At 41.1% G+C, this 15,222-nt stretch overlaps 1 protein-coding gene across 2 annotated transcripts in view; it reads left to right on the top strand.

Moving 5' to 3' along the window:
- CCDC85C (coiled-coil domain containing 85C) overlaps nucleotides 1-15,222 on the top strand; it is a 101,960-nt gene that overhangs the window by 64,281 nt on the left and 22,457 nt on the right. For both annotated transcript variants that reach the window (XM_031593015.2, XM_090141595.1), the window contains exon 3: nucleotides 13,314-13,418. In XM_031593015.2, the coding sequence (XP_031448875.1) occupies nucleotides 13,314-13,418 (105 nt within the window). The remainder of the gene's footprint in view (nucleotides 1-13,313; nucleotides 13,419-15,222) is intronic.

Genomic DNA, 15,222 nt, shown 5'->3' with positions numbered 1-15,222 from the left:
TGACATTGCAATAATATTTGCAGTCTGATGTCAAGAAGTTCTATCACCACTGTGCTGAGGAGTGATGAAACCTGACATCCTAAGTAACAAACAGTGCCTGTGCATTAAGGGATTAACAAATCAGTGGTGGTTATGGAAGTCTTCTGGCTACTTTCCAAGTACTAAACATAGAGCTAAAATAGTGCTTCATCCAGAGAAACTTGAGAAGCCTGGTGCTGCAAATGATATTGTGAGCTTGATGGGAGGATTTATATTACAGTGACTCGTGAGACAGTGCGCCTCTGCTAGCTGAGGCATCCTGAGTGAGATTTGTTGCTTTATCTTTCTTGATGTTTGGCAGGTGAGGCTATGCTGGGAAGTGATGATTATCTTCATGTGCAGGGGTTGTAGAATCATAGAATATCCTGAATTGGAAGGGATCTGTGAAGATCCTTGAGTTCAACTCCTGGCTTCACTCGGGACCACCCAAAATCAGACCGTATGACTGAGAGTTGTACAGATGATTCTTGGATTTTTTGCAAGCTCGGTGCCACAAGCAAGAGCTTGTTGAGGGATTGGAGAGCTTCCCAACATGTGCTGGAATTGCTGCCTTGCCTGGTGCATGTTACCAGCACCCAAGCGTGCTGTGATTCACTTCACTCTTCTTCTGGTGACTCATTGGAAAAGATTAATGGAGAAGGCTGTTCCTTCTCGTGTGGTAAGGAAGTGCCATCTCTCACGAGCTGCACTTTGTGATAGAAGGAAAGTAAATGAAGAAATGAATGTTATTTATGATAGCCATATATGGATTGTTTTTGGTTTTCACTTTTTTTTTTTTTGCTTTCTAGGGAAGATGATGTGTATTTCCAGTTGGGAAATGAACTTCTCAAATTGGTTACCCATCAGTAATCACTGCTCTTCCCATCCTCCTTTCTCTGTGGAGAAATGACTCCAGTTTGATACTGTCATGGACTTAAATTTACACTGTTGTTTTGGTAACATGGCTGTGAAAGTGACACTTGTACTTGTGAGTGGTGCAGCTGTGCTGGCAAAACTCCTGGCAGCAGTTCTGACAACACACAGATCTTATTGCCTGGTTGGAGAGAGGTTGTACCAAATGCCACTACTGAGAAGGTGGATGTCTGTGGTATAACCCCAGTAGCAAGGACCTCACGGTGTCCTGGAGCTGATGGTGCCAACTTTTCTTACAAGTGGGGATGGTTTCTGTCCTGCAAACAGGACAGGTAAGGGGAGTGGTTCGTGCTGTGCACCCAGGGAGCCTCTGTGCCAGCCTCACTGTGGCTAGCATTTTGACGTGGCAAGGTGTGGTAGCAATCCCTGGCTAGTTTCCAGCTTCCTTTTATAGGAGAAGAACAATCCAAATAAACTTCTTGTGTATAGGTTTAAGTGACAACTTTATTTTCTCGAGCTTTAGTTGAGGTGTAAAGAACAAGGACGTAAGCTCTCAGGAACGTTGGGTGTTGGCTGTGGAGAGCTTCGCAGGCATCCTTTTTATTGTCTGAAATTCTCCAGGGAAGAAGTATGCTGCATTCTGCTGTGTGCAGGGATTTAATGTGTTCCACAGCGCTTGTGAGAAGTCCTGTTTTTCCTCTGTGTCTTTGAGGAAAATGTACTGGAGAGCTGAACTTTCTGTTGCAGCCTTTGGTTAGGGAGATGAGGGGACCTTCCATATTACTGAAATGCAACCCCTGTGATGAGAGATCATATTTACTTTTTGTTGCTGAGCTGAAAGTGTCCGAGTCAAAAATAAACCCCTTAAGCCACCTCACAATGCCCCTTAAACTAAAAATGAATTGGTAATTACATGCTTTTCCCTCCAGATTGGAGAAACCTATATTTAACAGCTTTGGGAGCTCCAAAGGTCAGTTCTGGGCAGTTTTGTTACTAATGCATGCGTTTTAGAGATAATAACAGTGATGAACTTTTGGCCATCATTCACATTATTTCATGTTTTCACGTCGTTCTGTACGATGGTAAGAATTAGGCACTTACAGCTAAACTTGCAAAATGTGTAGGTTTCATGGGCTCGTCCACTCTTCTCACTTCTTGCAATGAAGTCCTGTGCACTGTGGGCTTGGTGAGTCTCTGCTGATCCCAGCCCAGATTTTCCCTTCAGGGTGGGTATGCTGGAAGCATTTTCCTATTCAGAGATGCTCAAGGCATGTTGCACACACAGAATCACACAGAATGGCCCGGATTGGAAGGGACCTCAAGGATCATGAATCTCCAACCCACACCTTGGCTTCAGAAAGCTCAGCTTGGAGGGAGCAGATACTCAGGGAAGCAGTGAGTGGCCAGACGTTTAACAATAAGATCCTGATGTTTCTTTGAGGAAGAATGCCAGGAGCACTTGTGCTGAGCAGAAATAGGAAAAATTCTTCTCCAGGGAGGGGACAACCCTGGGGAGTTATCAGGAACATCTAAGTATTTAATTAAATCACCACATAGACTTCAGTATTACCAGCACCTCAGCGTCTGCCTGCCTACTGATGGGGATTGAGTGTATCCCTGGGAGACTCCTTTGTGTGCCAAAACAAAATCCTGGAAATTGTGCTTAGCCTTTTTTTTTAAGAAGCTGTATGCTTAGCCTGAGTTCTGTGCACTTGGCACAGGCGTACACCCAGCAAGCAATTTCAGGCATATTGTTCTGAAAATGAGGAGGAGAGAATGGACCCCAGGATTTCAGGGAGCTTAGGAGTCAACAGTACCACACAGGATAAGGATGTAAATGCAGTTCCATGGAGTTTAGTTTCTTCCTGAAGAACGGAGGATGGAGGGGAAGAAGGAATTGCACACTGTGCTGGCTGGCTAGAGGAGAATCAGGCTGCAATTTCTTCTCTTGTTTTATGATCACTCTGTTGTGTGCCAAGCCTGCTGTTAACAGTTCTTGCTTGTGCACTTTTCTCAGGGCTGGGATCAGGTCCTCACATTGGGGCCTCTCCTTGAACCACAGCCTCACAGGTTTGTTGTGAGGTTGTTATGTGTGCTTGGAATGCTGTGTGTTCTCACCACAGTGGAGTAAAATTACAAACCTGTCTTATTTCCCCAATGCCTACCTGGTGTTTGTGTGTGAGAGGGATGAGGATAATTGCTTTAATTTGAAGTATCACAAGGGAAATAGTTTTTTTTTTTTTTTGTAATGGAGAGCAAGTCAGACATGAAAGCTTTCCAATGCATTTAGTCTCCATTTAAATTCAGAATGCTGAAGATGACATGCCCTGAGTTACTGTATTTCTGTTCTTGTGCACTGTGTAAATGTTTAGCTGCATACTAATTTTAATTAATCAAAAAGAAGATGCACATTTGGGTCCTCATCCAAATATTCATTTCAAGTAAATGAGGACTTTCTACAGAATTCCACTCTTTTTGGGGTATAGCTCCTACAGAACCACGTTGTTACGAGTATCTGTTGCACTCACCAAAATTTGGAGATTTTGTATTGCTGTGGAATAGTGTGAGTAGGAGAGAGACTTACATAGAGATCTTCCATGCCCCATTTGTTTCTGTTCTGGGTGAGCAAGAACACTGGGTTTAATGAGGCTCAGTTCAACCTCCAGCTGTGAAATGCAGGATTAGTCATATCCTGTGCTTAACCAGTTTTGTAACAATTTCCCCAGATTCCACTTTTTTCTGCTTATAAGGACAGGATCGGGAGAAAAAGCTGTTAATTACAGCTAGATTGGGCTACGAAGTAACATTATTTTGTGTCTTAATAACATGTAGAGAGGTTCAAAGTACTCAGCTTCTCAGTGATCAGTCAGCCTGATAAAGACTGAAAAATGATTTCAAAGAGAAACTAAGCTTTAGTTGCAGAGGTTTAAAAAACAGACTTCTGGAATAAGTTCAGTGCTGAATTCTAGACAAAAAAAAAAAAGACTTTAGCCAAAGCAATATGTTTACAGTTTTGTTTTGCTTTTCATAAAGTCACAAATGCAAATCTAGAACTATGTAGCAGACTTCTTAAAGAACATTTAAACTATCTCATCAAAAATCAGACTTGTTTCAGCTGATTCTTCCCACCTGTTTTGCTCTGGTGCAACAAAGTGCTTTGAATATTTGAGTGGTCCACTAGAAGAGAGGAGCTTCAGTTTCCATTCTGCCTTGAGCACTACTTAAAAAGAAGAGAGGACTGGCCAGCAAAGTGCTTGACCAGCTTGGTTGCAGTGTTAGCTAAAGCCTGCAGGGGATTGATTTAGGTCTTTGTTGTCCTCACTCCTAGCCCTTTTATTTGATGGGATATGGGGAACTCCATCTGCAGTGCTTTGGCCAGGAGCTGTGGGGGTTCCCTTTGGCCTCTAGCCTGGAGCACAGCTGAGAAAAGAAAATGCAAGGTGATAGGAGGGCATGGGTTCTGAGTTTATTCGTTTGAGTAATGCTACATCTACATGTACTCACACAGTGGAACTGGGGCAGCATTCCTTAGCTTCTCCATCGATTTACTAACGAAGAGACTGATTTTGCTGCTAATGAGCCACGGATGGGCTCCATTAGTCTGCAACTCCTAAACTTATTGCTTACAAGCCACAGATCAGATGAGGGCTACATGGAATGTCAATGCTTATAGCTCCATTTGGCATGTTAACTATTGAGCTGCATTTCTATTTGGGTTATAGGCTGTACTGCGTGAATCTCAGCTGCACCAGTCTTTGTCCTCTCTTGAGCAAAACCTGCCAGTTGTGTGATTATAATTATATACTGCAATTTGGTTTGAGCTGATTATCTGAGCCTCCCATGAGTTGTGGGGCTGATCTTTCTCTGCTGGCCAAAAACAAGAGGAAAACGATGCAGACACTCTTGAATATTAACAGTGTGCTGAAGTTCTCGCCTCAGTTGCTACAGAGAATGGAGAGGTTTAAAACTTGCACTGCTTTTATTGCTCATACTCCACTGAAACAGTAATAAAAATATTTTTTTCTGGTAGTGGTTTTACATGGTAAAATCTGCTAAGCCTCTTACTGACCATCTCTTGATATTTATTAAGCCTCTCCCAAAATGTTAGTTCTCCCAGCGGTAGAGAATTCCAGTTTTGTTTTTTACCACTGCAAACAGATGAAATCTGTAGCTTTGCCTCTTCAACTTGTGAGCATGCAGTTCGTGATAATGGGGGAGAATCTGAGGATCAATGGGAGTGGAATGCTGATTCCTGAGCTGTGTTTGTGACCTGCTGGTTGAGCACCAGAGAGGGAATTGGGAAACAAGGTGATCGGAACACCGTGGTCCTCCAAGGCCTTTACTACCAGCATAAGGAATGATCTCAGGGTACGCTGTGTAGACAAAAGGGATATGAGCCAGTGTAAAGGAATTTAATCTCTCCTGTTTCTGAAGGCTCATATGACATGAAAGATGTTAAATAGTTTTAATCTCATTCCTTATTTTTTTTCTTGTTTGCAGAATTCTTAAGAAATCAAGTACGTTGATTTTTTTTAATTGCTTTCTCACGTGTGTGGTTTCCAGCTTGCCTGATAAATGCCACTGGAGCTAATGGGACTCTTCACGTATACTTTAAGTCAGATGTGTGCTTTGCTGAGCTTATTTTTGCTTGAATGTCTTGTAGTGATAACTGCAATTACAGAGCTTTAATTCAATTATTACCTAGCTTCTCACAGTGAAATTGCACATCCCTCAGCTTCCTGGTGTATGGGAGCCTAAAACATTGACTAACGAGATTAAGGGGCAATCTTCGTGCCAGGTGATGCAATAGGGGATGTTCAGCAGTAGGATCAGCAGTTGTGTGCTCAGTCACCAGGTTCTCTGCTGACTTATTGCAGCATTTCTTTCACTTAGTTTGAGATACATTTCTGCTTTGCTGTACCTCGACAGTGTGAGGAGTTGCTCTGCTGGACTTCAGAGAACTTGCATCAGGTTGTCCTTACAGGCTGATTTGTTCTGATAGTGCTTGAACTTAGTCAGCTGTGTTTGGGGTCACCATGCTCAAAATCGGGACAATTAGATGTTAATGTCTGTGCAGATAATAATAGTTTCTGCAAGACTTCATTAATATAGGAAAATGGGGTTGAAGTTCAAATAGTTGTATTATCTATGTCAAATGTTGCATGTAAGAACAGCTTACTTTGGTGATCTGTGGTACAGACAGAAATTAATCCAAAATGATAAAATATCTTTTTTTTTTTAAGGTTCTAAGTGTCTATATAATGTTCTTCTGTTCCCTTCTAGCTGATTGACTGCAACAGCTTGCCACGAAGTTTCAGTAAGGTAGAGATAGCTGATGCATCCACAAACAGCTTTTTGGATCTGGGGGCTGCCGCTTAATACTGATGCTGGTTGTTTGGGGCTCTGGTTGCTTGTTCTTTCACATGCTAATATGGGCCATTTCCAGTTTTTAATCATTTGAATGTATTAAATATGCCTCTAATTATTTATTTCCATCCTGTGCTTGTGCAAAAGACATTTGTTAGTAAAATCTTGGGTTTTGACCAGCTACAAATCAAAGCCATTTACCCACATGAGAAGTTGGTAAGTTCTAGGTAAATTGCTTCAGAAGCAGCATGTGTTAGGAATAAAGGAAAAGATTTCAAGCTAAACCTTCCATTTAATTACCCAGTTGCAAACAATGGGTTGCTGAGTGTCAAAATTGATGCAGTTTCAATTACTGGGACAATTATGGTGTAGAAAATTGTTGCCAGTGGGTTTAAGAATTTATACTGCAGTGACAAGCAAGTAATTCAGGTAATGGGCAGTACAGCAGTCCATAAAGATGAAGGCAGCCCAACTCACTGAGCTGAAATAAAACCTTCCTCCTTTTTATCATCTCAGAAATAACCAAAAGCCAAGGCCTCAGAAAAGTTTTTCATCAGTTTCCATCAAAGATTTATGGGTAGAAGTAGAATACAAAGAATTTTTTTTTTTTTCATATACACAGTTTCTCATATAGAGAATTCAGCAGATTGTAAGACCAGATTCTTATGGACGTACATGGTTAGTATGGGATGCTTGCTCTATAGTCAGGGACCAGTTTCACCATAATGTTTAAATTAGAATCGTAGAATCATTAAGGTTGGAAAAGACCTTTAAGATCCGCCAGTCCAAGCTCAACCCACCCCCACATGTCCACATCTGTCAGTGCCACATCTCCACATTTCTTGAACACTCCAAGGATGGTGACTCCCCCACCTCCCAGGGCAGCATGTGTCAGTGCTTTACTGCTGTTTCTGAGAAGAAATTTTTCCTAATACCCAACCTGAGCCTCTTTTGGTGCAACTTAAGGCTGTTACATCTTGTAAACTACAGCTGAAGGAAATCCTGTGCTTTGTAATAGAATGGAGTAGCCACTAAAAAATGGAAATTGCTTCTCTGTCTCTAAGAGCTGGACGTTGGTATGGCATAATAATTTGTCCAAAGAAAATCTAATGAACTGGTGTCAAAAAATGAATATTATGTTGCCAGTATTGAATTCATCACAATATTCCTTTTCCTTTAGTTGTGTTTAAGATGCTTAATTTCGTCTAAAGTTATGTTTATTAGGAGATACACATTTATTAAATCTAATGTGTATGTAATCTGCTGTCTCTTGAACTTAGTACCAGTTGCAGGGAATGCTGATAGTCATAAAGCCTTTGAACTGACACTTCTCTGGGCTGTCTGCTGTTGGTGACTCACGTGGGGTTGATCCCACTCTTAGTACTGGATGTGTTTCCCTTTCCCTTCATTGAGGGATTTCCCAGAGGTAAACAGAAAAGAGTTGGATGAGGCTTTGTATGAAACCTGGCCTTTGAATTGGTGCTTAGTTTTCTTTTGCATGGCACGGGAACCAGGAGCGGTAGCTTTCACAGGGCTGAAGATTACAAGTGAGTTAAGAAGTGACACAAGCAGCATCTCAGGTGCTCAGCCATAGCCTCAGGTTCCAGCAGGACTGTCCCTTCTGGCTCTTGCTGCACACTGGGAGTACATGGGTCTCCAGCAGTCTGGCACCATACCACATCTGCCAAGCTCCCTTTTGGAGCTCTCAGAGGCACAGGGTGCTTGTGGATGCACAGCTGAGTTGCTACAAGGTGACCCCATGTTGCGGGAGAGAAGGGAAGCTGTGATTCTTAGTAAAGGCTTTAATATTTCCCTAGAGCACAGAGTCAAACTGATCATTTATGATTGCTCTTCCTTTTTTAACCTCTGTTCAGCCTTCAGCTGTAATGACTTAGTGAAAGGAGAAAATAGTGTTTTCAATTAAAGGCTACTTATGTAACGACCCTATTTTGAATGCTAATTCATGAATTACTGGAAGCGACAGTGTCGCTTTTTAATTTTTCTCAGCCACTTCAGCACATAATTTTAATTGAAATCGTTCTGGGTTTTTTTGCTAATATCTTTCAGAAATGCTGAAAGTATCTGTCAAGTAAATTTTCTGTCTCTTGCTGCATTTAACTTGTGTTGAGAACGGTCCATTTTGTTAGATCAAAGTGTTGCAGAATTAAATGCCTATCTTCTTTCTTTTCTCCCTTCCAGCAGAAGTAACACTGAAGTGTAACAGAAAAGATAATTTGTCTGCCTTGTCTATAAGTTTTCAACGCTTTATCTTCGCAGTTGGTTCAACATGGCCATAGCACTGATCTGACTTTACTGGACAGAAACAGAAAGGAAAATAAATGTTTCTTCATAGTAACTTGACCTTAAAATACTGCAAGCACCATCCATCTTCTTGTGTTATTTGTGTTATTTTCAAATTGAATCACTCAGCACATCAGGTCAAAAAGTCAAAGGGTACCATTTCTTCTCCCTGATAGAAGAATGGAAGGCTTTGGTAGGCACAAGTGTTTGCTGTTTTTTTTTTTTTTTTTTTTTTTTAAATCTAATTCTAGGACTTGCTAAGCACCTTCACTTCTAAGATGTTTAAATGAGAAATTATTTTGTGTGGAAAATACTTGCCACTTTCCACCCATGGCAGTCGTCATATTACTTCTGTTTTCTAAGGAGACTGAAAGGTGGGTTTACAGTTCATTTTTAATAAAAATATGGTTTCTTGGTTATATTCTTTTCTCACTGACATGTATAGGTAAAGTTCTTTCCCTGCCAGCAGGGGCGTATTTAGGTCCATCACTGTCTTAGCAGGGCTGACAAAGATTTCAGGCTTTGGTCCAATGGCAGTATATTCTGAGGTCAGTTCAAGTTCTGCCTAGCTGAAAAATACAGCAATAAATGTCACATCCTTATTTCCAAATAATAAAGAGTTATTGTGTCTGGAGGACTGCTGAGGAGCTGTCGGTGCTGTCAGTGGTATGCAGGCTTGTCTCTGTGCTCATCAGCTGGTAAGGGGAGGTGACAATGTGCAGTGGCATTGGGTTAGACGTAAGGGAGATGTTGTGCTTCTGTACTGCTCTGAGATGTTTCTCTATTTCCTTTCCATTTCCTCTTTTTTTTTTTTTTTTTTATTTAAACATTTGGATGAAACAAGTATTTCACAAAAAAATCTCAATAAAAGAGCAAGAAGTACTCCAGAGTTACCCGTGCCTGGTTGTTGGCATTTGCAGGAATAAAGGTATTTTGGGATGCACAAGTTGGAAATCTGAATGGGTTAAGACTGACTGTGTGCCTCACATCTCCTCCTGCAGTTTTCATTTCTTTTAGTGTTCATATCTCAGCCTAGGAAACATGCCCACCAAAAGTTCAATCAAATCAGCACTCTCCTATGGAGAGTTTTAGTACAAATGAAAATTATTTTGGTGATGAATTTATTGAAATCTCTCTGGAACAGGCTGCCCAGGGAAGTGGTGGAGTCGCCGACCCTGGAGGTGTTCAAGAAACATTTAGATGTAGTACTGAGGGACGTGGTTTAATGGGAAATATTGGTAATAGGTGGATGATCAAACTGGATGATCTTAGAGGTCTTTTCCAAACTTGGTGATTCTATGATTCTATGAAATAGGAAGTGATTTTACCTGAAAGGTAATTTATTATAGGCACGTTGCACATTAATTGAGATGATCTCCAACAATGATGATGAACGAGGATGATCAGTGATTGTACTTTTAATGCTATTCTGACTGGAAAAGCAATTTGGGTTCCACTTACATCTCAGTAATGAAAACTGGGTAAGGTAATAAGAGATTTCATTTTGTGAATGAATTGACAATGCAAATACCAGGGTTTTTAATTTAGGCTTAAGTGGAGTAATGGCTACTCATTCTGATGCATCGTTAGTCATATTGCTTTTTAATAAGGGTTTCACTTTCTTTTCCTGGTTAGCTCCAGCACTGATAGCCAACTCCAATGAATGTATAAATGTTTAGAGAGATCTGATAAATATGCATCACTACGCTATTTTAATTTAAAAAGAAGAAAAAGCAATTTTCCTTCTATGGCAAAAAAAAAAAAAAAAAAAGCTTTTTAGTTCAAGACAAATAAATAGTGCAGAACTGTGACTGTTAGGTTGTTGCAAAAACGTCTCAATGCAATTTGAAACGCATTCTAAAACACATTCTAAAAAGTGCAGAAGTAAAACTGCATTGAGTGGAGTGCTCCTGATAGGGACTGGCTGTCCTGCTGACAGCAGTAGGAGAAGAAGGAAACCATACTGACAACATCAGGAAAAAGTGGTGGTTTGGTCATCTCCAACACAGATGTGTTATAAATAATGGAAGGCGATGATTTTTCTAGCACTACTGAATTCAATCCTTGCTCCATTCCTCTTCTGTGGATTTCACTGTCCAGCCTTTTGTTTCTTAGATTTCTTTTCTATTCTTTGTTTGCTCCTCTTTTTTTTCTTTCCTACTCTTTAATTAAGGTCTCATTTTGATGTTCATTGAACTCAGTGGGGATCTTTCCATCAAACTGAGTGCATTAGATCAGATTCATCAGCATTAGTCGCTGAAACAACCTAACAATAGTTTTGTCACACACAGATTCACTGTCGTAAATGGGATTTGTTTAAAAAAAGCAATTGAACTAATCCATTAGAAACACTTGTTTGAGCAGAGTTTTGACTGTATCTGTGTATTTACCAACACAGTTTGAATCAATTTAAGCCAGATTGAAATTAATGCATACTTCTGCTTACAGGCAGGAGTACAGGTCAGTTAAATCAGTTTAAACCAATGTGATTTTAGCCACAGTGGTGGTGTGTGTTGACTAAAACTAGCTCTGGTGTCCTTGCTTCCTTTGCTGGCATTTTGACTTCCTAGGGGGATGACATGTAGTGTGTTGAAACACATGCTAGATCTAACATAGACTTGAGATTTTGGGGAAGAGAACAAGTTCCTGGGAGACAGAAGCAAATGAACATCTCATCTCTTCTTCATGTCTGTTTCCACACTCCTGTTTCCCCACCAGCACATGGCATGCTGCCTGTCTCAGTGCAGTTTGCAGAAATCTGAAGCAACGGGAATGAATTTGAGAATCTAAATGCCAATGAGGCAGAGCATGGAGCAGAGCTTTCGGATGTGTGGCCTTGGAGTCTCCAGTACATGGCTGTATCCTCGCATTTTCTCTGTGTTGGTTTTTGCTGCCTTTCTTGTGCCTGTGTAAGGGCCTGTTCGTTCCAGAGGCTGGGGAGGATGTGGGAGGGACACACTGAAGGAGCAGGCAGTAGAGACCTTTCTTGGGGTTGCTGCTCCTGGTGCCTGTAAGGAGTGAAGAAGTGGCTGCATGGACAGTGGAAGCAGAACCAGCTGAGTTACAATCCTTTCAGTATCATACCAGGCGACTCCTACGAATGACATATGTGGTACATTACCAAGAAAATGAGGGTCTGCTCACCATCTTTCATTCTAGCCCTCTAACCTTCTTTTGAAAGTATTTACCATGGTGAAGAGAACTCCTTTTTGTTCTGGTGTTCTTGTGTAGAGAAGGAGTTGGCTTCTGATGCACTTTTTTTTTTTTTTTTTTTTTTGGGCTCTGTTGTGAAATGCAAACAAATTGTAGGCCTTGTAAATCCAAGGAGTCCTAGACATCCCCTAAGCTAAAATCATGCCTCTATGTAAGTGCAGCAGTTCCTAGTATGTCAAGTGATGAAGGGCTAGCATCCATTTCTTGTGATGACTTTCTTGAAAACTGTCCTCCTCACAGCTTGTAAAATGAAAGCCAATAGGATGTGTGGGTCAGAATGCTTGTGAAAGAAAAGACATTTTGAGATAAAACAAAAGCTGAACTAGCACTAAACAGACCATCTGGCTACAAGAAAATGTTTCTGACACCAATAGAAAATGATGTACCCACTCTGAATGCACTGATTCTTCTCTGTGCAATGGGAGCAAGAAACACAAACTTTCCATATTTCTGAGATCTGCACACAGCCACAGTCCCTAAAGCCTTGGTTATGGTCAGGCTTTTGGGGTTACGGAGGGTTTTCTTATATACAGTTGAGCTGATTTATGAGACTTGCCGTTAAATTTTATTGCACCAGTGGTTTTTCTTTGGTTCTTTTGAAGTGGAAAACATCATTTCTACAGCAGATGCAAGTCAGAAGTCTTAATGGAACGTAAAAATCTAAAAGGTCATGATTTTATGGCTTTAAAATGAGGGACAGTGCATTGCTTTATACTCTTAAAAAAAAAAAAAAAAAAAAAAAAAAGTAAAGTTAATGAGGATATTTATTGTTAATAAAAAGATATAATCTTCTCCCAGGCCCTTGGTTTTGGCTACTTGTATGTTGACGTTTTATGGGTGTGCTCTCTTAAAGGAGAAACTCTTCTTGTTTGAAGAACATCCCATTTCAGAATGACTGAGTGAGAGAACAAATAACATGAGGCAGTTATTATTGTCCTGATGTTATTCAGCACTCCCCAACACCTGATGCTTCTTTTTTGAGTGCAGTTGATTGCATCTATCTGTATGGTTTGTCGAGTCATGCTGACTACCTTTATTTACATGGCTCCACTTAAGTCTTGTGGTTGCACGCTAATTTATAACCAAATAAGAAACTGTTGCTTTCACACTCCTTTTGCGAGCTTAAATGAGTTACAGTGGCACTGCTTACAAACACTCATTGCTCTCCACCTGCAGGTGACTGGAATAGCTGATGTTGCTTTGAAAAGATCCAGAAAATATCTCCTGGTGGATTTACATCTTTAAAGGTGTTTTTAACTAGCATGAACTTAGGTAAAATTAAAATACCTTCTCACTCTGTCATTTAGTGGTGTAGACTTTGAGAGTTTCACCTCTAGCTGCTTGCAAATGCTTTCTCCAGGTGTGGGCATGGGAACGGCTTGTATCACAATGGCCACTTGAGCTGTTGTTGCAGGGAGAAGTTATGGAAACAGCTGGTGATTGAGGGAAAAGGTGACTGTGGGAAAAGATAATCCAGAACAAAGGAGATAACTTTCTTTCTTGCTAATACAGCCTGTCCTGTTTTCTTTCTGTCTTTGCAGCAGTCCAGCACTGGGGATTTGAGGACACTGAGGAAGGGGTTGTCCCCATACCACTCCGAGTCACAGCTGTCCTCACTGCCACAGTATCAAGATGCCCTGCAAAACGTAAGAACCCTTTCCTTGTCTGTATGTACAAAAGCCAGAGCTTTCCTGGGGAGTGGGCATGACCTGCACATAAAGATTCAGGGAGCAGCTCTCTCTGAAAGCTGGCCCTGGAACCAGATAAAAGGTGCAGCTGTTGGGAGGATTGAGAGCCCTTGGAAATATTGAACTTTACATCCGAAAATTTTGACTGATTAACTTTCCTGCTCAGATTTTTTGGCTGACAGTTATTGTTGTGCATATTTTTAAGCAAGGGTGAGTCTTGTTACACCTGCCTCTCCTTCTTCATAAATATCCTTTATGTGCACTGTTAAAAAGCTCCTCTTAGGTGACATAAAAATTATTTTGCCAATGCATAGTCAGGATTGCTTTAGTGATTAAGTTCTCAGGACTTTTATTTCAGGTTTTTCTGTAGCACAAATGAGGTTTTATGTTTCCCAAGATTTGCCTGTGTTGCTTCTTCTCAGATGACAGAGGAATCTTGGTTTGAGGCATAGAAGGCTCTTGCAAGAGATAAATGCTGTGCTGCTGTGTCAGGGCTTCTTCTTGCTGCCCTGCAGTGCACAGATGACTATTGTCCAGATGTTTGCCCCAGTGCCTGAGACACCACCTGTGTTGCTGACAGTTGTATTTTGGCTGCCTACTAGGATAAAACTCATAAAGTCGTTCTGTATATTAGCATTCCTCTTACGGCTGTAAACAAGAAGGGAGGAGGAAACAATAATTTAGGGAAGACTTCTTAAGTGAAATTCCATTCAGTGTGAGAACCCAGAATGAATGAAGAACTGTCATGTAAAAAAAAATAATCAAATAAAATCCAAACAAGACAGAATCGTATAAATGAAGTGGGAGTTTGAATATCCTTTTCTTTTTTCCCCATGTAGCAGTCAGGGGAACTTTACAAAGAGAGCACAGATATTTTGTCCTGGGAAAATGCTGGTGGCTGTGTGGGTACTGCCATTCATCACTGCTTGCTTGAGCCCAGTGCTTCCCTCTGCTTTCCTCCATGAACTGGGAGGAAGTGTCAACTCCTGTGAATATCTGTAGGAAGGGCCAGGTGTTGTGTGACCTTGGTAGTATACTGCCTTCTTTGGGGACAGGTGATCAAAAGGTAGCAGCAAACAGCTCTGAATCCATGTTGTCTGGAATACTATGCAGCCATTTTTAAATTTTATTCCTACTGAAATCCCTTAGCTTTGGGTCTTGATATAGAATCATAGAATTGTTTGAGTTTGGAGGGACCCTAAAAGGTAATCTAGTCCAACTCCCCTGCAATGTACAGGGACACCTACCACTCAGAGCCCTGTCCAGCCTAACCTTGAGTGTCTCCAGGGATGAAGCATCTGCCATCTTTCTAGGCAGCCTGTTCCAGTGCCTCACCACCCTTATAAAAACTTTTTCCTTATATCCAGTCTAAATCTCTCCTCTTTTAGTTTGAATCCATTTCCCTCCATATTGTCACAACACATCCTGCTAAAGAGTCTGACCCCTTCTTTCCTTCAGATTCTGAAAGGCCAATAGCAGGTCTCCCCAGAGCCTTCTCTTCTCCAGGCTGAACAGCCCCAGCTTTCTCAGCTTGTCCATGTAGAGCAGGTGTTCCATCCCTTGGATCATTTTTGTGGCCCTCATCTGGATGCTCACTAACAATACGATATATGTTATATTGCTTTTTCTGATTAAGGGGAGCGATCTCAAGTCCATGCAGATTTCTCTGCAGATCTCTGTCACCTCTCAGAAAATGGACGTGTAGATGTACCTGCCTTTCTCTGCAGCCTTTTTTTTTTTTTTTTTTTGACAGCATCATGAA

Source organism: Phasianus colchicus, chromosome 5, assembly GCF_987193195.1.
Source record: "Phasianus colchicus chromosome 5, bPhaCol1.hap1.1, whole genome shotgun sequence".
NCBI lineage: Eukaryota > Metazoa > Chordata > Aves > Galliformes > Phasianidae > Phasianus > Phasianus colchicus.
This window is presented reverse-complemented; position numbering and strand designations above follow the sequence as displayed.